Raw genomic sequence first — 22,401 nt, 5'->3', positions numbered from 1 at the left:
GTGGGATTTGTGGGAATGGAAATGTTGGGATTTGTGGAAGGAAGGGAAACCTTGGGAAAAATCATGGAAGAGGGAAAGGAAGGCAGGAAAAAATGGGGGAGGAAATGAGGAAAAAGTTTTGGGAATTATGGGAATGGGGAATGGAAGTGCTGGGATCTGTGGAGGGAAAGGAAAAGCAGGAAAAAAAAGGGAGGAGGGAAGAAAAACATTGGGAAAAATCCTGGAAATTAGGAGAAAGGGAAAGCTTTGGGAAAAATCCTGGAAGGGGGAAAGGAAGGAAGGGGGAAAAATGACAAAAAAGGGGGGAAAAAAGTGGTGGGAATTGTGGGAATGGAAGTGTTGGGATTTGTGGGAATTGTGGGAATGGAAGTGTTGGGATTTGTGGGAATTGTGGGAATGGAAGTGTTGGGATTTGTGGAGGGAAAGGAAAAGCAGGGAAAAAAGGGAGGAGGGAAGAAAAGGAGAAAGGAAAAGCTTCAGGAGAAATCATGGAAGAGAAAAAGGAATCACAGGAAGGAAAAGATCTGGAAAAAAATCCTGGAAGAGAGAAAGGAAAAGCAGGAAAAGGAAAAGGGAAGAGAAAGTTCTGGAAAAATCATGGAAGAGGGAAAGGAATGAGGAGAGAGGAGTTTGGAAAAGCTGCTGCCCGAGGATTCCCGGGATTCCAATCCTCAAATTCCCTCCTGGTGCTGGGCCGGGATATTCCCAAAATTCCAAACTTTCCTCTGCATCCCAATCCTGGCGTTTCCCCCTTCCCTGCCCCTGGAATCAGGGATTTCCTCCTTCCCAGGATTTGGGATGTCGGGAATTTCCATCCCATTCCCAGGGAACCCCTCAGCTCCTCCCTCTGGAATTCCTGGACACTCCAGCCAAAGCCAATCCAGCTGAATTCACCCAAAATTCCATAGGAATTGTTGGGATAAACTGGGATTAACTCCGAGATTCCCTGAAGGTTTTCCAGTTCCTCTGGAAGTGCTTCCAAAGAAAAGATTCCCACACCTCTGGATTAGGGAATGGCTCCTACAGGAGAGCAAATCCCTCCCTTTCCTGGAATTCCAGGGGTTTTCCAAACCCTTTTCCAAGGAAAATCCCTCGTGCTGGAGCAGTTTGGGAATTCGGGTCCCGTTATACCAAGGAAAAAAGAAAAAGCAGGAATGTTCTAATTCCAAAGGATTTCCAGGGTGATTGACAGCTGTCCATGGATTCTGGGAATTTCCTTCCCTCAGGATTCCCAGGATTTAGCTCAGCCTGGAATGGGATCGTTCCAACCCCGAATCCTGGGATTCCCTGACAGAGAATCCTGGAATTCCCTCACCAAAAATCCCATTTTCTTCCAGAGAAAATCCAGCAATTCCCTCCCAGAAAATCCTGGGATTCCCTCGGAAATTCCAGAGAGAATCCCAGAATTCCCTCAGCTTTTCCAGAGGATCCAGGGATTCCCTGAGCTCTTCCAGAGGGAATTCCTCGATTCCCTGACAAAGAATCCAGGAATTCCCTCCCAGAGAATCCCGAGATTCCTTCAAAGGAAACGCTGGGACTCCCTCAGCAATTCCAGAGAGGATCCCGGGATTCCCTCAGCAATTCCAGAGGGAATTCCCTGTTCCCCAAAGGAATCCCTGCTGGAAAACCACCCTGCAAATCCCATCCCACCTTTCCCTGGCCCTTTATCCCTAAAACCTGTGGGAGCTGGGCAATGCTGGCAGCTTTTCCCGGGATTCCCGGGCTTTTTCCCGGCTTTTTCCCGGCTCCCACTGACCTGGAGGGAAGTTTTCCCAGCGGGAACAGCCTGAGGGCCCCGCACCAAGGGCGGGGGTGTGGCCGCAGCGCTTCCAGAGGGGCCCGAGGAAAGCTGGAAAAGGAAAAAGCGGAAAGAGAGCAGCGGGAAAAGGCTGGAAAAGCGGGAATACAGAGCAGGGAGCGCGCAGAGAGTCCGGCAGCGGCGGGAACGTCCGGCGGGAAAATCCTGGGATCCGCTCCCGCTCATCCCGGCCCGGCCCGGCCCGGGGCTTTGGGAATTGGCGGGAGAATCCTCGGGAATTGGTGGGGAAATCCTCAGGAATTGGCGGGAGAATCCTCGGGAATTGATGGGGAAATCCTTGGGAATTGGTGGGGAAATCCTCAGGAATTGGCGGGAGAATCCTCAGAAATTGGCGGGCAAATCCTCGGGAACTGGCGGGAGAATCCTTGGGAATTGGCAAGAATATCCTTGGGAATTCACAGGAAAATCCTTGGGAATTGGCAGGAAAATCCTTGGGAATTGGCTCCTGCTCATCCCGGTCTGGTCCAGGGAAATGGGGTTTGGGAATTGGCAGGAAACTCCTTGGGAATTCACAGGAAAATCCCAGGAAAGGGGAGACACCAGGGAGTTAAAAATCCCGGGAAGAAGGCTGAAAATTCCTTGGAAAAGGGCTAAAATATCCCAGAAATGGGATTTAAAAAAATCTCAGGAAAAGGGCTAAAAAATGCCAGAAAAAAAAAAAAAAATCCAGGAAACGAACTTAAATAAAAATCCAGTAAAAAAGGCCAGAGCAGGGGGTTGAAAACCATGGGAAAAGGGCTGGGAATTCCTGGGAATTCCTGGAAAAGTGGGATTTTCCTACCTTGGGCGCCGGCGTCTCCTTCTGGCTCTGGCTCTGCCGGAGCTTCTTGAGCAGCACCAGCTTGGCCTCCTCCAGCCTCAGCTCCTCCTGCAGCTGCTTGATCAGGCGCTCCCGCTGCTCCGGGCTCCGCTGGAATTCCAGGAAAATCCCGGAAAATCCGCGGAGAGCCGCGGGGAAAGGGCAGAGACACAGGCACGGTGAGGATTCCCAACCGGGACTGCGGAGTGGGAGGAGGGAGGGAGGGAGTTCCCAGGGGAAAATGTGGGATTTTTTCCATCCAAAACAATTCATGGGAAGTGGTTAAAGTGAGGAGAATTCCCGACTGGAATTGGTAGCGGTGAGAAATAAGGGGGATGGATGGAGTGGGGAGGGGAAAATGAGGGATTTTTGCATTAAAAAAAAATTAAGTGGGAATGGTTAAATGAGAATTCCCAGCTGGAATTGGCTCCTGGGTGTTGGGATTGCAAATGAATGGGAATGGATGGGGTTAGGAGTGAATTCTGAGAGAAAAATCTGGGATTTTTCCATAAAAAATTCAGAGGAAAGGTGAAACGAGGAGAATTCCCAGCTGGAATTGGCTCCTGGGTGTTGGGATTGTGAATGAATGGGAATGGATGGAGCTGGGAGGGAAAAATGTGCCTGATCCCGGGTTGTTCCCAGCCAGTCCCAGTGACCCCTGATCCAATCCCATTAATCCTGACCCATTCCCAGCGAATCCCGACCCATTCCCAGTTCACCCCGACCCATTCCCAGTTCACCCTGACCCATTCCCAGTTCACCCTGACCCATTCCCAGTTCACCCTGACCCATTCCCAGTTCACCCTGACCCATTCCCAGTTCACCCTGACCCATTCCCAGTTCACCCCGACCCATTCCCAGCTCACCCTGACCCATTCCCAGTTCACCCTGACCCATTCCCAGCTCACCCCGGCCCATTCCCAGTTCACCCTGACCCATTCCCAGCTCACCCCGGCCCATTCCCAGTTAACTCTGACCCATTCCCAGTTCACCCTGACCCATTCCCAGCTCACCCTGACCCATTCCCAGCTCACCCCGGCCCATTCCCAGTTAACTCTGACCCATTCCCAGTTCACCCTGACCCATTCCCAGCTCACCCCGGCCCATTCCCAGTTAACTCTGACCCATTCCCAGTTCACCCTGACCCATTCCCAGTTCACCCTGACCCATTCCCAGCTCACCCCGGCCCATTCCCAGTTAACTCTGACCCATTCCCAGTTCACCCTGACCCATTCCCAGTTCACCCCGACCCATTCCCAGCTCACCCTGGCCCATTCCCAGTTCACCCCGGCCCATTCCCAGTTCACCCCGGCCCATTCCCAGCTCACCCTGACCCATTCCCAGCTCACCCTGACCCATTCCCAGCTCACCCTGACCCATTCCCAGTTCACCCTGACCCATTCCCAGTGAACCCCGACCCATTCCCAGTTCACTCTGACCCATTCCCAGTTCATCCCGGCCCATTCCCAGTTAACTCCGGCCCATTCCCAGCTCACCCTGACCCATTCCCAGTGAACCCCGACCCATTCCCAGTTAATCCCGACCCATTCCCAGTTCACCCTGACCCATTCCCAGCTCACCCCGGCCCATTCCCAGTTCACCCCGGCCCAGTGCCGGCGTTCCCCGCCGCGCTCACCAGCAGGGCCTCGGTGCCGGGCTCGGGCAGGGCCAGCCGGGCCAGCCCGTTGACGCGGGGGCTCGAGGGCTCGTTGTCCGACAGCACGATCACGTCCGGGGAGGGAACGCGCCGCTCCCGCCGGCAATCCCTGAGCCGGGAAAACCGGGCCAAAACCGGGAACGGCTCAGGCTCAGCCCGGGAGCAGCAAAGCCGGGAACGGCTCAGCCCGGGAGCAGCCTTCCCAACGCTTTTCCAGGGCTTTTCCAGCCCCTTTCCCTGTTTTCCATCTGTTTTCCAGTCTCTTTTCCAGCCCTGTTTTCCAGGGCTTTCCCATCCCCTTTTCCAACCCCTTTCTCATTCCTTTTCCAGCTCTTCTCCAACCCCTTCTCCAGATTTTCCCAGTCTTTTTCCAGCCCCTTTTCCACTCCTTTTCCAGGGTTTCTCCAGCCCTTTCCCAGACTCTTTCCCAAGGCTTTTCCAGCCCTTTTCCAAGGCTTTTTCAACTTTTTCCCAACCCTTTCCCAGCCCTTTTCCAGCCCCTTTTCCAAGGCTTTTCCAGCCCTTTTCCAGCCACTCAGGGAATTCCAGGACTGGGAAAAAGGCCCAGGGTGGGAATTTCAGGAGTGGGACAATTCCAGAGGGTCGGGAATGCCCTCTAGAGGGCACAGCGAGCCCGGGAAACCCCAAATCCAGGGAATCCCCAAATCCAGGCATTTCCCTCTGGAAGTGGCACAGGTGGAGCACTCCCACCTGGAGCTGGAAAACTGGGATTGACTGGGTTGGGATAAAGGCTGGGAATGAGAAATTCCCAACTCCCAAACTCCTTTTCCTGCTGGAATTCCTGGAATTCCATTGGCAGCTCCAAGGAAATCGGGCTGGGATGGGGTTTGGATCAGCAGGAATTGCCCCTGGAACAGGATGAACTTCCAGGCCCAAAGCATTCCCGGGATTCTCTTCCCAACTTTTCCACGATTCCAAAGGAAAAAACGGGAATGTGGCGCCAGAACCTCCCAAAAACCGAACTCCAACTCCACCCCGAGGAGGAGAAGGGCTCCAAACCCTTTCCCGAGCCCAAGAATTCCCGGAATTCCACGGAATCCTCACCCTTTGGATGTGCTCATGTCCACGGGCTCATCCCCGGCCGGCAGCTCCACTTTGATGGTGGCTTTGACTTCCCCACTTTTCAGCATTCCCGGGATTTTCCCGGCCCCGGGATCCGCTTTGATCTTCATGTCCCCCTCGGAGCCGGAGCCGAGGTCGGATCCCAGAATTCCTTTGTCCATCCTGAGTTTTTTATTGTCCGGCTCCGATTCCCGCTCCAGGGCGCGCTTCTGGCTCCGGGTGCGGCATGAGTCCTCACTCATGGTGAGGGCCTGCAGGGGAGTCCAGGAAAGGGTTAAAAACACCGGGAACGGCGGGAAAAATCCCGGGAAAAGGGTGAGGAAAAATCCCGGGGAAAGGGGGGAAAAAAAAATCCTGGGAAAGGGGGAAAAAAATCCCAGAAAAAGAGACATCAAGGGGTTAAAAATCCCAGGAAAAAGGGAGGCAACAAGGAGCTAAAAAAAAAGGGAAAGAGGGAAAAAATCCCGGGAAAGGGTTAAAAATATCGGGAATGGTGGGAAAAATCATGGGGGAAATATCCCGGGAAAGAGGGGGAGGATCCCAGGAAAAGAGAGGCATCAAGGGGTTAAAAATCCCAGGAAAAGCGGGGGGAAAGAATCTTGGGAAAGGAAGGGGAAAAGTGCCATGAAAAGGGGGGGAAAGTAGTGGGAAAGGGGGAGAAAAATCCCTGGGAAAGGGGGGAAAACATCCTGGGAAAAGGGAGACATCAAGGGGTTAAAAAGTCCTGGGAAAGAGGAGGAAAAAATCCCAGGAAAGGGTTAAAAAAATCGGGAAGTGGAGAGGAAAATCACGGGAAAGGATAATGGGAAAGGGGGGACATCAAGGGGTTAAAAGATTCTGGGAAAAGGAGGAAAAATCCCTGGAAAGGGGGGAAAATATTCCCGGGGAAATACCAGGAAAAGGGAGACATCAAAGGGTTAAAAAATCCCAGGAAAAGGGGTGAAAAATCCCGGGAAAAGGGGTGAAAAATCCCGGGAAAGGGGGGGGAAAAATCCCGGGAAAAGGGGGGAAAATATCCCAGGAAAGGGGAGAGAACAGGGAGCTGAAAGTCCTGGGAAAAGTAAAAATTCCCGGGAAAATTTCCCGGGAACAGCAGGGAGGGAAAAATCCTGGGAAAGGGGCTGAAGAATCCTGGGAAAAGGGAGACACGAAGGGGTTAAAAATCCCGGGATTTCGGGATGGAATTCCTGCATTTCCAGCCAGGACAAAGTCCGGAGGGTGCGGGAAAAACTCTGGGAAGAGCGACCCAGGAAGGGCTGGGAAAGGGATGGGAAAGGGAGGGAAAATCCCTGGAAAAGGGATGGGAAAAGGGGCTGGAAAATCCCTGGAAAAGGGAATTCCAAGTGTTTTTCCTGCTGGAAACCTCTCCCAGGAGAATCCCAGCCCATCCCAGGGCAGGAAAAGGGAAAAAAGAGGGGAAAATATTCCTCTGAAATCCCAGGGAAACCTTGGAAAAGGATTTGAAGGATTTCCAGGAATGGGAATGGGGTTGGATTTGGAGGGAAATTCCCAAATAAAATCCTGACGATAATTCCAATGAAAATTCCAGTGAAATTCCAAAGGAAAAGCAGAAACTTGGGCTGAAAATTCCATCTTTTCCCACATCCTGGAATTCCTCCCCGGGAAGTTTGGAAGCCAAAACTCCGGGAACAGAAAATTCCCAGAGGTGGAAAAGTGGGATTCCAACACTTCCGAATGTTTTCCATGGATTTGCTGCTCCCGAGGATTCCCAGGAGGGATTCCTGGATAGCCCGGCCTTGGATCAGCCCAAAATTCCTGGGAATTCCTTTTTCTGGGAATTTTTTTCCTGCGGAACTCAGCGTTTTCCCAGGAAAATCCATGGGAATTCCCGGCTGTATGACTCCAATCCTTGGATCTGGCAATGCCAGGGGAAATTCCCAAACTTTTATTTGGGAATTCAGCGCCAATCCCACATTTCCCACCCCAAACTTCGGGACACCAACAGGTGGAAAAGCGGGATCGTGCCCCTGGAAAAGCCCCGCTCCCGGTTTTTCCGGGATTTTGGGATGGGGATTCCCGGGAAAGGGGAGGGGGAGGGGAATCCCCGGATCCCGCTGGAATTCCCGGGCCGGCATTCCAAGGGTTAAGCGCTGCCATTTCCGCGCCATTCCCGAGAAATCTCCGGGAACAAAATGGCAGCGCTTAACCCTTGGAATGCCGGCCCGGGATCGGGAATTCCCGCCGGGAATCCCGGGATGGCTCCGCACCCGCCGCTCCCCGCGGGACCTCCCGCCCCCGAGCCCGCCGGGATTCCTCCCGATTTTCCCAAACTTCCCGGGAGTCATTCCCGGGCTGAGAATTCCCTGAAATTCCCGGGATTCCCTGTCCTGGGATCCCTTTGATTCCTGAGATTCCCACCTGGAATTTATCCCGCTTTTCCCAAATTTCCCGGGAGTCATTCCCGGGCTGGGAATTCCCTGAAATTCCCGGGATTCCTTTCATTCCCACCGGGATTTCTCCCGATTTTCCCTAAAGCCCAGCGAGCCAATCCCGGGCTGGGAATTCCCTGCAATTCCCGGGACTGGGATTCCCTGAGATCCCTTGGATTCCCAGCAATTCCCGGGATTCCCACCGGGATTTATCCCGATTTTCCAACCCCGACCCCCCCCCCCCCGCCCGTGTCATTCCCGGATTATCCAGGACTGGGAATTCCCAGCAATTCCCAGAGTTTGTCCCGAATCCCTCGGGAATTATCCCAAGGCTGGGAGAAGTTTGGGATCAAACCCCTGGAGCAGCTCCAGGAATTCCAGCCCAGGAATTCCCGAGGGAATTTTTATCCAAGGGAAGGGAAATTTTTGGGAAATTTTGTGGCATTCCCACAGGAATTTGGGGGAAATCCTCCTTCAAATTCCTGCTCCTGGAAGTTTGGAGCTCCAGAGGCTCAGGAAAAGCGGGAAAGGAGAATCCCAAAATTCCATTGGAACGGGAAAAGTGGGCTGCCTGGAAAAATCCATGGGGGAATTCCCAGAATTTCTGTGGAATTCCTGGAATTTCTGTCAAATTCCAGCTGAATTTTCCCTGGGGAGAGCTGGAATTCTGGGAGGAATTTGTGGGATTTTATGGGAATTCTGGGAATTCTCTGGTTTCATTAGATTAAAGCTGGGAAAATTCCTGAAAATTCCACTTTTCCCACGGGAATTATTCCCAAATTGTTCCCAGCTGGAATATTCAGGACACAAGGACTGAGATTCCTGGGCTGGGATTCTTTGGGAATGCGGAGAGGAAATCCAGGAGCAGAATTCCCAACTTTTCCTGGGATTTTCCAAGCGAATCCTCCAGTTATTAATTAATAATTAATTAACCATTAATTAATTATTTCTCCATTGTTGACTTTCCATTCGGAATTCCTCTTTTAAGGGGAAAAAATTCCAAGATTTATTTGTTGGGAAGCAACAGAAATATTCTTGAGCTTATTTAAATATTCATAAGGTTGTTCACATATTCATGAGTTAATTTAAATATCCCTGCATATATTTGAATGTTAATGAGGATGTGCACTCGGATCTTTCCCGATTAATTCTTCATTAAGGAGGGAATTTCCATCCTTAAATGTTCCCAATCCCAGCGGCTTTTCCAGCCGGGAATGGGGAAGTTCCAGGCTGGGAATTCCTTGGAATTCGAATTCCAGAGATTCCGGCCGGGAATTCCTTCCCCAGCGGGATCATCCCAGAGAAAAGCGGGAAAAGCAGCAGGAGAATTGGAATTCCCAGGGAATTTTCTTATTTATCCACCCAAATTCCCGAATTTTTCAAAAAAAGAATTTCCCAGGAATGCCGGAGCCAAAGGATCCCGGGACAATCCCATTCCTCTCCCGGGACAATCCCATCCCTATCCCAGGATAATCCCAGCCTTTTCCCAGGACAATCCCATCCCTAATCCCAGGAGAATCCCATTCCTCTCTCAGGACAATCCCAGCCCTTTCCTGGGAATTCCAGGCCCGCAGGATTCCCGGGATCCCAGGGTGGGATCAGGCCGGATCCACCCTGGGAGAAATCCCGGAATTCCTGCGGGGACACGGCCGGGGACAGGTGAGAGGGGACAGGGGGCAGGTGAGACCCGCACAGGTGAGACCCGCACAGGTGAGAACATCCCCAGGTAAACGGCTATGGGGGTGAGGGGAGGGACAACCTGCTCAGGTGAGACCTGCACAGGTGAGCACCCACACAGGTGAGACCCGCAGAGGTGAGCACATACATGGGGGGGTGGGAGAACCTGCAGAGGTGAGATGTGAACAGGTGAGATGTGAACAGGTGAGATGTGAACAGGTGAGCACATACATGGGGGGCTGGGAGAACGTGCACAGGTGAGACCTGCACAGGTGAGATGTGAACAGGTGAACACACACATGGGGCTGGGAGAGCCTGCCCAGGTGAGATGTGCACAGGTGAGATGTGAACAGGTGAGACCTGCACAGGTGAGATGTGAACAGGTGAGACCTGCACAGGTGAACACACACATGGGGGTGGGAGAGCCTGCACAGGTGAGACCCTGCATGGGACAGGTGAGCCCAGCCCAGGTGAGCCCAGCCCAGGTGAGCGCTCAGCCACGGCTCCTCCCTGAGCATTCCCGGCTCCAAGCCCTTCCCAAATCCCAGATTCTGAATCCCAAACCCCAAATCCCCAATCCCGTCCCCACTCCAGGCGCTGCCCAATCCCGCAGGAGAATCCCGGCAGGAATTCCAGGAGCTCTGGATCCTCTGGAACTTCCCAATCCCTCAGAAAATCCGGGAGATTTCCTCGGGAATCAGCTCCAATCCCTCGGCAGCTGACGGAGATTTTTGGGAAAGCTCCTCTTGGAGCTCCTCTCCAGCTGTTCCAGGAGGAAATTCCAGCCCCGTGGCATGGCAGAGATTCCCCATCCCACAGAATTCCCAGGAATTCCCAGGAATTTGCCGGCTCCTACCTGTCAGGGAAGGTCATGGGGTCCCGCCGGGATGAGCCGGAGCCGAGGATCCTGCGGGAACAGAGGGAGGTGAGAGAGAACTCCGGGAATTCCCGAGGGAAGCAGCCGGGGTTTGGGAATGCTGGGGTTTGGGAATGCTGGCACAGAGCTGGGATTTGGGAATCCCAAAATGACGGCTCCACCACGAAAATTGGGAATATCAGCACGGCACAGCCATGGGATTTGGGAATCCCAAACTACAACATAATCCTGGGAATTGGGATTTGGGAATCCCAAACTACAACATAATCCTGGGAATTGGGATTTGGGAATCCCAAACTACAACAGAATCCTGGGAATTGGGATTTGGGAATCCCAAACCACATCAGAATCCTGGGAATTGGGATTTGGGAATCCCAAACCACGTCAGAATCCTGGGAATTGGGATTTGGGAATCCCAAAACCACGGCACCACCGTGGGAATCGGGGATCCTGAGTGGGAACTGGGATAAAAAACTGATTCCAATAAAAACCTGGGGCTGTTCCCCCTTTTCCAGCAGAATTCCCGGGAAGAAGAATCCCGCGGCACAGGAGGCGCCTCCGGAGCCTCCCAAGGGGTTTTCCCTTGGATCAGGGAGCCTGAGATTCCCAAAAAATTCCCCCCTGGATGAGCCGGGCTGGCCCGGGAGCATTCCCAGGATCCCAGGGATGGCTCTTCCCGAATTTTCCCAAGGAATTCCCAAGGTTTGGATGCCAGCAGGATCCCGAGTTGGATCCAAGGGTTGGGATTTGCCCCGGATCCAGCCCTGCCCGAGGCTTTTCCTTGGAATTTGGGATCAGGAAGCTCCAGAAGCAGCTCAGGAAAACATCCAAGAATCCCTGGAAAAACGGGATTTTAGGGATTCCTTGGGAAGCAGCAGAATCCAGGGAATTCCCAGCCTGCAATTCCAACACCTGACTCCGATGGATCCCGGCATTCCAGAGCCAAAGGAATGAAGCCTCAATTGGTGGCTTTTCCATGGAAAAAAAGGAATCCTGGAGTGACTTTTCCATGGAATTGCTGTGGATAGGACCTGGCTCATTCCCTCTGGGATCAAATCCTGCTTTTTTTGGGGGAAAATCCAGGAATTCCCAGCTTTTCCCCCTTCTTCTGATTCATCCTGTGAACTTCCTAGGCACTGAAATCCATGGAATTCCCAGATTTCCCTTCATTCCTGGTTTCCATCCATGGAATTCCCAGATTTCCCTTCATTCCTGGTTTCCATCCATGGATTTCCCAGATTTCCCTTCATTCCTGGTTTCCATCCATGGATTTCCCAGATTTCCCTTCATTCCTGGTTTCCATCCATGGAATTCCCAGATTTCCCCTCATTCCTGGTTTCCATCCATGGAATTCCCACATTTCCCTTCATTCCTGGTTTTTCTGGGCCGGGAGCAGCTCCCGGAGCCTTCGGCTGTTCCCGGGTTTTTCCGGCTGCTCCGGCCCCGTGATCCCGGGAATTCCAGGGGGAATTAGCGGAGCTCACCCGGAGCTGTTCGTGCTTAAGAGGATCTGGGAAAATCCCAGGAAATCCTTTGGAATTCGGAGCTGCCCCGGCCGCTTTTCCCGGGAGTTTGGGAAGCTCTGAGGATCCAGGAGAGCTGGAATTCCTTGGATTTCACTGGGAATTTGTGGAATTCTGGAATTCCAGCTGTGTTAAGGCTCCGGATTCAAGGGAAGGAGCCCCCAGTTGGATCAGGAGTGGGAAAATCCTGGAAAAGTTTGGGATCTGTGGGAAAAACTGGAGAGGGAGCAGCACGAAATTCCCGGGAATTCCTGGGAGTGTCCGAGGGCAGCCTGGAAAAACCTGGGATAGCGGGAATGTCCCAGCCTGATCCCTGAGCTCCCTCCCACCCCAGAGCATCCCAGAATTCCATGAATCCATGGAAAAAGAGGGATTTATTCCCTTTCAGGATTCATCTCCGGCTTTGGAATTCCATCAGCAACACCCCTGGTTTGGATCAGGAATTTTGGGATTTGAAACATTCCCAGAACACCCCAACCTCCCATCAATCCCAGCTTCCCAGCATTCCCAGCTTTCCACTATTCCCAACTTCCAGCCCCTTTCCCACTGATCCAAGGCCACTTCCAGCCCTTTTCCCAAAATCCCAGGCAGATTCCAGCCCCTCTCCCAAAATCCATGACTTTCCCACTGATCCAAGGTCCATCCCAGCCCCTTTCCCAAATTCCCAGGCACATTCCAGCCCCTTTCCTGCTGATCCAAGGCTACTTCCCTCTCCTCTCCCAAAATCCCTGCCAGATTCCAGCCCCCTTCCCTAAACCCACAGCAGATCCCAGCCCTTTCCCACTGATCCCAGTCCCTTTCCCACTGATCCCTGTCAGATCCCAGTTCCTTTCCCGCTGATCCCAGGCCAATTCCAGCCCTTTTCCCAAAATCCCTGTCAGATCCCAGCCCTTTCCTGCTGCTCCCAGGCCAATGCCAGCCCCTTTCCCACTGATCCCAGGCCGATCCCAGCCCCTTTCCCGCTGCTCCCAGGCTGATCCCTACCCTTTCCTGCTGATCCCAGGCCAATTCCAGTCCCTTTCCCGCTGCTCCCAGGCCGATCCCAGCCCTTTCCCGCTGCTCCCTGCCCTTTCCTGCTGATCCCAGGCTAATTCCGGTCCCTTTCCCAAAATCCCTGTCAGATCCCAGCCCTTTCCCGCTGCTCCCAGGCCAGCTCCAGGCGCTGCCATCCCGGATTCCCAAAGGCCTCTCGCTGTCACTTCCTGTGCCTCTCCCAGCTCCGGCTCCGCTCCCGGCAGGTCCCGGAGCCCAGAGCCGGGATCGGAGCTGGCCCAGATCCGCTCCCGGGATTTGGGACAGCTCGGGAATTCCCGGACAAATCCAAGTAAAACCAAGCCGGGGAAATCGTGGAAAAGCAGCCAGGAAAGGCTCGGGAAAAGCCGGGATGTGAATCCCAATTCCGATCCCGAGCGAGCGCTCCCGGCTGGAATTCTCTGCCCGTTTCCCGGTGCGGGGCCACTCCGGGAAAAGTCAGGAGATGCTCGGGAAAAGCCGGGATGTGAATCCCAGCCCCGCATCCCGGCGGGATCCCAGCCCGGGAGCCGCTCCCGGCTGCAATTCCCGAGCTCCCGCTTCCCCTCTGCCCACCGTGCGCTGTGCGGGGCCGGGATGGTCCCGCATCCCCCCGGACCCCCGGGATCGCCCCGGGCAGCACATCCCGGTCCCGGTGCCCATCCCCATCCCCATCCCCATCCCGGTATCCTAGTGTGGATCCCGGTCCCGGTGCCCATCCCGGTATCCCAGTGCCCATCCCGGTCCCGGTGCCCATCCCGGTGCCGGTGCTGATCCCCATCCCAGTATCCCGGTGCGGATCCCGGTGCCGGTGCCGATCCCCATCCCGGTGCCGGGCAGCGCACCCCGGTGCTGCTGCCGATCCCCGTGCCGATCCCCGTGCCGGTGCCCGTGCCGGTGCCCGTGCCGGTGCCATTGCCGGTGCCCCGGGCGCAGGAAGGGCGGCCGGGGACTCTTATTGTGACACGGCCCCGGCCCGGCCCGGCCGCACGGCCCGGCCGCGGCCACCGCGGGGCTCCGGCACCGGGGGCACCGGGGGGCACCGGCCACGGGGACAGCGGGGGGGATCGCGGCTTTGGAGAGCGGGGATTGACCCCCGGGGACACCGGGGAGGGTCGCGGTGACCGGGGAGTGACCGGGGGGGGGGTGAGCGGGGGGTGACCACCGAGTGACCGGGGGGGTTTCGGGGGGTCCCCGTGTCCCCCCGTGTCCCCGCCGTGTCCCCGCCGTGTCCCCGGTGCGGAGCGCGGGGGGGAGCGGGCACGGAGCGCTCGGGGCGGCGGCGGAGGAGGAAGAGGAGGAGGAGGAGGAGAAGGAGGAGGAAGAGGAGGAAGAGGAAGCAGCCCGGCGGAAAGCCCGCAGCAACTTTCCCAAACAAAAGCCGGCGGCGCCCCGGGGCGCTGGGCGGGCGGCGGAGTTGGGGCTCCCGGGGGGACGAGCCCCGCGATCCCGGAGCGGCCCCGGTGCCGCGGGCTCGGGGCTCACGGGCGGCCGGGGCCGGAGCCGCGGCCAGCGGGACTTTGCACTTTCCGGGCTCCCCGCACGGCCGGGAAATGCCGGAACTTCCCCGGCAGCTCTCCCGCATCCCGGCCTCTGTTCTACCGAAATCCCGGCGCTGCCGTTGCTCCGGTACCGGAGCCAATAAACGCCGGGAGAACTTTTACCGGGAGAACTCGCAGGGCGCTGCTCCGGTAGCTCCGCGCCGCATCCGCGGCGAGCCCGCCCCGCGCTCCCGGCTCCGCTCCGCTCTCCCCGCGCTGGCCCCGCCGCTCTCCCGCTTGTTGCGGGGCTTTCCCGGTGGCTCCCGTGGCCGCCGCGGCTCCCGGTGCCGATAATGCGCTCCTCACACATGGAGTCGCGGCGGCACCGGCAGAGCATGCGCGGGGCGGGGCGGCCGAGCGGCGGGGCCGGCGGAGGGGACGGCGTGGGCACAGCGGTGAGACAGCGAGGGGACAGCGCGGGGACGGCGCGGGGACGGCAGGGGACAGCGCGGGGACAGCACCGGGGCCGCGGCGGGGCCGCACCGGGCCGGGCCCCTCGCGGAGCCGCGGCCGCCGCCGCTTCCGGGCGCGGCGCGGGGGGAGCCGCGGTTGTGTCGCGGGCCGCCATTGGCCGCGGGGGTCGCGCGGATGATGTGAGGAGGGCGCTGATTGGCTGGAGCAGCGGGCGGGGGGCGCGCGGGCAGCGCCGCGCTGGGAGAGGCCACGTGGAGAGAGGGGAGAGAGAGGGACAGAGGGACAGACAGAGGGACAGAGGGACAGAGAGGGACAGAGAGGGACAGAGAGGGACAGAGAGAGGGACAGAGGGACAGAGAGGGACAGAGGGACAGAGAGGGACAGAGAGAGGGACAGAGGGACAGAGAGGGACAGAGGGACAGAGAGGGACAGAGAGGGGACAGACAGAGGGACAGAGAGGGACAGAGGGACAGAGAGAGGGACAGAGGGACAGAGAGGGACAGAGGGACAGAGAGGGACAGACAGAGGGACAGAGAGGGACAGAGGGACAGAGAGGGACAGAGAGGGGACAGACAGAGGGACAGAGAGGGGACAGAGGGACAGAGAGAGGGGATAGAGGGACAGAGAGGGGACAGACAGAGGGACAGAGAGGGGACAGAGAGGGACAGAGGGACAGAGAGGGACAGAGAGGGGACAGACAGAGGGACAGAGAGGGACAGACAGAGGGACAGAGAGGGACAGAGGGACAGACAGAGGGGCAGACAGAGGGACAGACAGAGGGGATAGAGGGACAGAGAGGGACAGAGGGACAGACAGAGGGACAGAGAGGGGACAGACAGAGGGACAGAGGGACAGAGAGAGGGACAGAGGGACAGACAGAGGGACAGAGAGGGACAGAGGGACAGACAGAGGGACAGAGGGACAGAGAGGGGACAGAGGGACAGAGAGGGGACAGACAGAGGGACACAGAGGGGACAGACAGAGGGACACAGAGGGACAGAGAGGGGACAGACAGAGGGACAGAGGGACAGAGAGGGACAGAGGGACAGAGAGGGGACAGAGGGACAGAGAGGGACAGAGAGGGGACAGACAGAGGGACAGAGGGACAGAGAGGGACAGAGGGACAGACAGAGGGACAGAGAGGGACAGACAGAGGGACAGAGAGGGGACAGAGGGACACAGAGGGACAGCGGCGGTGGCCGATGCAGCAGTGGTGCGGGAAGCCCGGGACGGGGGCAGGGCTCCGCTCCCATCCCAAAATTCCCCGATCCCACAAAAGCTCCGCCGCTCCCAGCAGCCCAGGGAGAGCCCCGGCCCCAAAACCCCAAATCCCGGGAAATTCCCTGCAAATCTCCGAGCTCCCCAAACCCCAGCAGATCCCCCCAAATCCCGGGAAATTCCCCCCAGATCAGCACCCGGCGTCCCCAGGATTTTGGGAAAAGACTTCTCCGGGGAAGTTTGGCTGAAACCAAATCCCAAATCCCAATTATTTTACACCAGAATTAACAGCAGAAGGAATTCGGAGCTGTGTGATTATTAATTATTAATTATTATTAATTATTAATTATTATTCCCAGATCCCTGCCATGCTTTTCCAGCTCATTCCCATTTTTCCCTTGCCCTCCTGTTGCCCCAGTCCAAAAAGAAATCCCTAAAAGCCCCAAATTCCCGGAATTTGGAAGGAGGATTTGGGAAGGTGGAATCCAGGCAGGATCGGGAATCCCAAATATTCCTGCGGGGGGGAACACGGGGATGATCCCAGAGAAAATCCCCCGGATATCAACCAAAAACTGGAAAATCCTATGGGTGCCACCCTAAAAGTGGGAAAATTCCATGGATGCCATCCCAAAGCTGGAAAATCCAATGGGTATCACCAAAAACTTGGACCAATCCAATGGATAACGCCCCAAACCTGGAAAATTCCAAGGATATCACCCAAATTTTGGGAAAACTCCATGGATGCCACCGCAAAACTGGAAAAATTCCATGGATATCACCCCAAAACTGGAAAAGATCCAATGGATATCACCCCAAACTGGGAAAATTCCAGGGATTCCATCCCAAAACTGGAAAATTCCAATGGATGTCGACCAAAATGTGGAAAATCCCATGGATGCCATCCCAAAACTGGGAAAACCCAATGGATACCACTCCCAACTGGACAAATTCCATGGATATCAACCAAAACTTGGAAAATCCCATGGATGCCACCCCAAAATGGGAAAATCCAACGGACATCAGCCAAAACTGGGGAAATTCCAGGGATTCCGTCCCAAAGCTGGGAAAATTCCATGGATATCACCCCAAACAGCTTCCCTGGATAAAATCCCATCCCACTGGAAACGGGAACGGGCCGGGGTGGGAGAGATCCCGACGTTTTTCCGATTCCTTTGGGATTCCTTCTCCAGTTTTCTGCCTCATTCCAGAGGCTCCCGCCTCTGCCAGGGAAGGTTTTGGGATTTCCTGGCTCTTCCCTCAGGGATGGATGGGACTGGGGAAGGAATTCCTGCCTGGAATGGGATGGAATTCCCAGGGAAGCTCTGGCTGCTCCTGGATCCCTGGAATGTCCAAGAAGGGAAGGATCCAAGGAAAACTTGGAGCTGCTTCCAGAGGTGCAAGGAGTTCCAAAGGAGCTGGAGAGGATTTGGGATGAGGGGTGGGATCCCAGGCACAGGGAATGGATTTGGGATTTGGGATGGGAATCCCAGGCACAGGGAATGGATTTGAACTGGGAAAGGGGGATTTGGGTGGGATTTTGGGAAGGAATTCCTGGCTGGAATGGGCTGGAATTCCCAGAGCAGCTGTGGCTGCCCCTGGATCCCAGTCTGGGATCATGGAAGGGGTGGGATGGGATCGGCTGATCCCTCAGCTCCTTCCTTCCCAAACCATCCCAGAATTCCAGCAAGAAATCCCCACAAATTCCCTCCACTGCCCAAATTCCTGCTGGAGTTCCCGGGATGGGAAGGGATCCTGAGGGTCAGGGACACCCAAATCCCATCCCAAACCCACCCAAATCCTTGGATTTCAGGGCCCCATCCCAAGGTTTAACCCTTCTGCCCCATCCCCACGGAAACCGGGATCGGGAATTCCCCAGAAAACCCATCCCAAGCAGATTCCCAGGGAAAAGTGGCTGAATTTGGGGGATTTTATCCCAAATTTTCCCAGCTCCAGCCCCAGCCTGGACAAGCCGGGTCCTGCAATCCCCTCTGGAATTCCTGGCAGCAGGAAATGGGAATTTTCCAAGGATTTGGGGGATTTTTCGGAGCATAAAATGGGAATCTCAGCTCCATTTTATTCCCTGGAAAACGCAGCTCCAACAGGGCTGGCCTGGAGTTGGGATTTGTCCTTAAACTCCTAAAAAAGTTCTTTTTCCAATGTTTTTTTTTTTTTTGGAGGGAAAAAAGAAAAATCCAAATTTTAAAAACCAACTGCTTGCTAAAACCAGGGATTTTCATTGCTAAAACATGGATTTTCCTTCCTAAAACTCCATTTTCTTCTAAAAAACAGGGATTTTCCTCCCCAAATGCCATTTTCCTTCCCAAAACCCCATTTTCCTCTCCCAAACTGAAATATTCCACACTTTTCCTTGGCATTTTCTGCTGCTTTGGGCTCAGCAAATCCCAATTCCCAACTTTTTAAGGAATTTTAGTTAAAACAAAGCAATTTTTCCTTAAACTTAAGTGAAAACAAAAGGGGTTTTCCCCTATTTTCCCATTGGGAATTCACTCCTGGATCAAAATTTGGGAATGAATCCTTCCTAAATCCTTCCATTTTCCCAACAGCCTCCTTACAAAAATCCTGAAATCGGATTTTCCCCCCAAAACAGCGAAAAGAGTGGAAAGAGGGTGGGGGGGAAAAAGGGAAAATTCTGAATTAATTGGATTTTTTCCAACTCCCAAAATCCCCCCCAAAAAAAAGGGGGCGATGCTGAGGGAGAATGGGGGGGAATTAAAGGGAATTTTCTGGTCCTGATGGTGGCCCTGGGATTTGGGATGGAGCACTGGGATTTGGGATGGAGCACTGGGATTTGGGATGGAGCCTGGATTTTACACAGATCCCTGGGATTTGGGATGGAGCACTGGGATTTGGGATGAATCCCCAGGAATCACCACGGAATCCAGGAGTTGGGATGGACCCTTGGGATCCACTGCAGAATCCCAGGATTTGGGACAGAACCACGGATTTCACGCAGATCCCCGGGATCCACCAGATCCCAGATCTCCCCGCAGATCCCCAGGCCCGCAGGTTTTGGGGAAAAGCCCCGGATTTGGGCAGTTTGGGACAATCCCTGCGGTTCTGCCCCAGCCCCTCGGGTTTCCCAGCGAATCCCGGAGTTTTCCAGGGGGATCCCTGCGTTTTGGGGCAGAGCCTCGGAGTTTTGAGGAACAAGCTCCCAAGTTTTCCAGCAGATCCTTGGATTATCCCGCAGATCCTCGGATTCACTCAGAGCCCGGGGTTTTCCAGCAGAATCCAGGGATTTGGGGCAAACCCTCAGGATTTCCTCGAGTTTTGGCACAGATCCCTGGATTTTGGGATGGCCCCTCAGGTTTTCCAGCAAAACCCCAACTTTTCCAACAGACCCTCAAGTCTTGGGATAGACCCTCAGATTCTGGGACAAACCCTCAGATTTTGGGACAGACCCTCAGATTTTGGGACAAACCCTCAGAATCTGGGACAAACCCTCAGATTTTGGGACAAACCCCCAGATTCTGGGACAAACCCCCAGATTCTGGGACAAACCCCCAGATTTTGGGACAAACCCCCAGATTTTGGGACAGACCCCCGGATTTTCCAGTAGAAAATCCCTCGAGTTTTCCAACAAACCTCTGGATTTTCCAAGAGCCCCGAGTTTCCCTGCCACCCCTGAGGTTTTCCAGTGCATCCCCAGCTTTCCCTTCAGCCCCTCAGATTTCAGGACAAACCCTCCAATTTTAAGCCAAACCCTCGGCTTTTGCCCCAGACTCTCAACTTTTCCAGCAGCCCCTGGGATTTTCCAGCAGATCCCTTCAGCCCCTCAGTTTCTCCCAAACCCCTCATCTTTCCCCAAACCCCTCAACTTTTCCCAAACCCCTCGACTTTTCCTGAATCCCTCATTTTCTCCCAAACCCTCATCTTTCCCCAAACCCCTCAGCTTTTCCTGAACCACTCATTTTTCCTCCAAACCCCTCAGCATTTCCTGCATCCCTGTTTTTCCCTTAGACCCTTCAATTTTTCCCCCAAACCCCTCAACTTTTCCTGCATCCCTTTTTCCCTTCAATCCCCCAGCATTTCCTGCATCCCTCACTTTCCCCCAAACCCCTCAGCTTTTCCTGCATCCCTGTTTTTCCCTTGAACCCTTCAACTTTCCCCCAAACCCCTCAGTTTCCCCAAACCCCTCAGCTTTTCCTGTACCACTCAGTTTCCCCCAAACCCCTCAGTTTCCCCAAGTCCCTCAGCTTTTCCTGCATCCCTGTTTTTCCCTTCAACCCCTCAACTTTTCCTGAGTCCCTCATTTTCCCCCAAATCCTCGACTTTTCCTGTACCACTCAGTTTTCCCCAAACCCTTCAGCTTTTCCTGCATCCCTGTTTTCCCCTTCAACCCTTCCCCAAACCCCTCAGTGTTTCCTGTACCACTCATTTTCCCCTTCAACCCCTCATCTTGCCCCCAAACCCCTCAGCTTTTCCTGCATCCCTGTTTTTCCCTTCAACCCTTCAACTTTTCCCCAAACCCCTCGACTTTTCCTGAACCCCTCATTTTCCCCAAAACCCCTCAGCTTTTCCTGTACCACTCAGTTTTCCCCAAACCCTTCAGCTTTTCCTGCATCCCTGTTTTTCCCTTCAACCCTTCAACTTTTCCCCAAACCCCTCAGCTTTTCCTGTACCACTCAGTTTCCCCCAAACCCCTCGACTTTTCCTGTACCCCTCATTTTCCCCAAAACCCCTCAGTTTCCCCAAGTCCCTCAGCTTTTCCTGCATCCCTGTTTTTCCCTTCAACCCCTCAACTTTTCCTGAACCCCTCATTTTCCCCAAACCCCTCAGCTTTTCCTGTACCCCTAATTTTCCCCCCAAACCCTCATCTTTCCCCAAACCCCTCGACTTTCCCTGTACCACTCAGTTTTCCCCCCAGACCCCGCGGCTTTCCCCGCACTCCTCATCCCTCCCCGCACATCCCCGCTCCCTTCCCCGCGTTTCCCCGCCCCGTGCCCAAAACTTTCTCCGTGTTTCCGGAGTGCCACTCCGGGCCCGTCACGCACCGGGGGGACACGGGCGGGGACAGCGCTGTCCCCGCGGCTCCGGGGGGGCTCCCTCGGGGCTCCCCGCGCTCCCGGCCCGGCCCGGCCAGCCCCGAGCCGTGGCCTGGTGGCCCCGGTGGCCCCGGTGGTGGCCCGTCCCCTCCCCCACTCCCCTCCCCCGCCTTCCCAAGGCTCTGGCACCAATAATCCGCCTTTGCTGACATGCTCTGGTGGCTGTGCCTATCGGGCAACTCCCAGGATGCACTCCCGCTCCTCCCTGGCACCCCCTCACCCGTGCCCACCCTCCCCTCGGACTTCCCAACCTTTTCTTTTTCGCTTTTTTTTTTTTTTTTTTTTTTTAAGCTTTTTTATTATTATTATCCCCACCCCCCCCCCCCCGCCCCTCACACACAGCCGGCCGCACTTTCATCCCCCGTGAACCCCCTGGCGCTCCGGCGCTCTCCCTCACCCCAGTTCCCCGCGTCCCTCACGGGGTCCCCCCCTGACCACGGCCGGCTTTTGGCCGCTCCCTTCTCCCCTCACAAACCCCCCCCGTCCCCGGCGCTCCCCGCGTTGCCCCAAGCCCCGAGCCGCCCTCGGGGGTAAAAAGGGGGGGGGTGTGTGTGTGTGTGTGCGTGTGGGGGTGTCCCCTTGTCCCCGTCCCCCCGGGGGAGGGGGTGCTGAGGCGCGGGTGTCACTCACTGTCCGGAGCCCCCTCAGAGCCGCCTCCTCCTCCTCCTCAGCGGGGCCCGGCCCGGACTGGGGCCGTGGGGGGAGGGGAGGCGGCTCCCTCAGGTGGCCACTGACAGGAGGGGGGGGCGGGGGGGGCTGCGCGCGCAGGGGGACCCGCCCCCCCTCCCCCCCCCCGCTCTTCATCTCCCCCCCCTCCTCCTCCTCCTCCTCCCGCCCCTCTCCCCCCTCCCCCTCCGTGCCCGCCCCTCTCCCCCCCCTCCCCTCCCCTGTTCCCCCCCCCCCCCCCCAGCGGGACCCCCCCCCCCCCCCGTTGCCAGGCAGATTTGGGACATCCTCGCGCCCGGCCACGCCCCCCCCCTGCCCGGGCCTGGGGCGCTGCGTTGAGTGGGGTTTTTTGTTTTTTTTTTAATCTTTAAACTAATGATTGGCAGCCGCGCCGGCCAATAGAAAGGTGGGTTGCCAGCGCTGCAGCCAATCGGCGCGTAGAGTCAGCAGTAGCCCCGCCCGCGTAGTAAGCGGCGATGGAAAAGGCGCGGTTTGTTTTTGATTGACGGGCACGTTGGCCAATCAGCGGCGCGACCCCGTGGTGCGCGCCTCGCCCCTGCTGCGAGGGAGCAAAGAGGCGTGGCCTGGGTTTGATTGATAGTTGAAACAACCAATAGGCGCCAGAGAGCGCCCCGCAGGAGCCAATGAGGGCGCGGCCCG

At 55.8% G+C, this 22,401-nt stretch overlaps 2 protein-coding genes across 6 annotated transcripts in view; both read right to left on the bottom strand.

Moving 5' to 3' along the window:
* GATAD2A (GATA zinc finger domain containing 2A) overlaps positions 1 to 21,767 on the bottom strand; it is a 34,137-nt gene extending 12,370 nt beyond the window's left edge. For 2 of the 5 annotated variants that reach the window (XM_053966060.1, XM_053966062.1), the window contains exons 1-6: positions 14,501 to 14,758; positions 10,282 to 10,332; positions 5,341 to 5,609; positions 4,255 to 4,384; positions 2,601 to 2,729; positions 1,757 to 1,849 (exon numbers count right to left, since the gene is read on the bottom strand). In XM_053966060.1, the coding sequence (XP_053822035.1) occupies positions 1,757 to 1,849; positions 2,601 to 2,729; positions 4,255 to 4,384; positions 5,341 to 5,600 (612 nt within the window). In that variant the 5' untranslated portion in view covers positions 5,601 to 5,609; positions 10,282 to 10,332; positions 14,501 to 14,758. Of the gene's footprint in view, positions 1 to 1,756; positions 1,850 to 2,600; positions 2,730 to 4,254; positions 4,385 to 5,340; positions 5,610 to 10,281; positions 10,333 to 14,500; positions 14,759 to 21,705 lie in introns of those variants that run through there. The other 3 variants (XM_053966063.1, XM_053966064.1, XM_053966061.1) reach the window with 2 other exon arrangements.
* Positions 14,680 to 21,879, bottom strand: LOC128800806 (basic salivary proline-rich protein 4-like). The gene is made up of 3 exons (XM_053966256.1): positions 21,706 to 21,879; positions 21,025 to 21,197; positions 14,680 to 15,028 (listed from the first exon to the last, which is right to left on the bottom strand). Exons 1-3 carry the CDS (start codon positions 21,877 to 21,879, stop codon positions 14,680 to 14,682), a joined length of 696 nt encoding a protein of 231 aa, XP_053822231.1.
* Between the last annotated feature and the right edge of the window lie 522 nt (positions 21,880 to 22,401).

This window comes from Vidua chalybeata, chromosome 27 (assembly GCF_026979565.1).
Source record: "Vidua chalybeata isolate OUT-0048 chromosome 27, bVidCha1 merged haplotype, whole genome shotgun sequence".
Taxonomy (NCBI): Eukaryota; Metazoa; Chordata; class Aves; order Passeriformes; family Viduidae; genus Vidua; species Vidua chalybeata.
Note: the sequence above shows the minus strand (reverse complement) of the source record. Positions and strands in the feature narration are given on the sequence as shown.

Excerpts from the sequence above, each read along its gene's own strand:
- LOC128800806 (XM_053966256.1), bottom strand. The coding sequence starts at position 21,879 with ATGAAGAGCGGGGGGGGGGAGGGGGGGCGGGTCCCCCTGCGCGCGCAG. Across the intron at positions 21,198-21,705 it reads CTCTGAGGGGGCTCCGGACA|AGCCTTGGGAAGGCGGGGGA; the intron begins GTGAGTGACACC and ends TATTGGTGCCAG. Across the intron at positions 15,029-21,024 it reads TCCCCGCCCGTGTCCCCCCG|CGCGGCGCTGCCCGCGCGCC; the intron begins GTGCGTGACGGG and ends GGCCTCTCCCAG.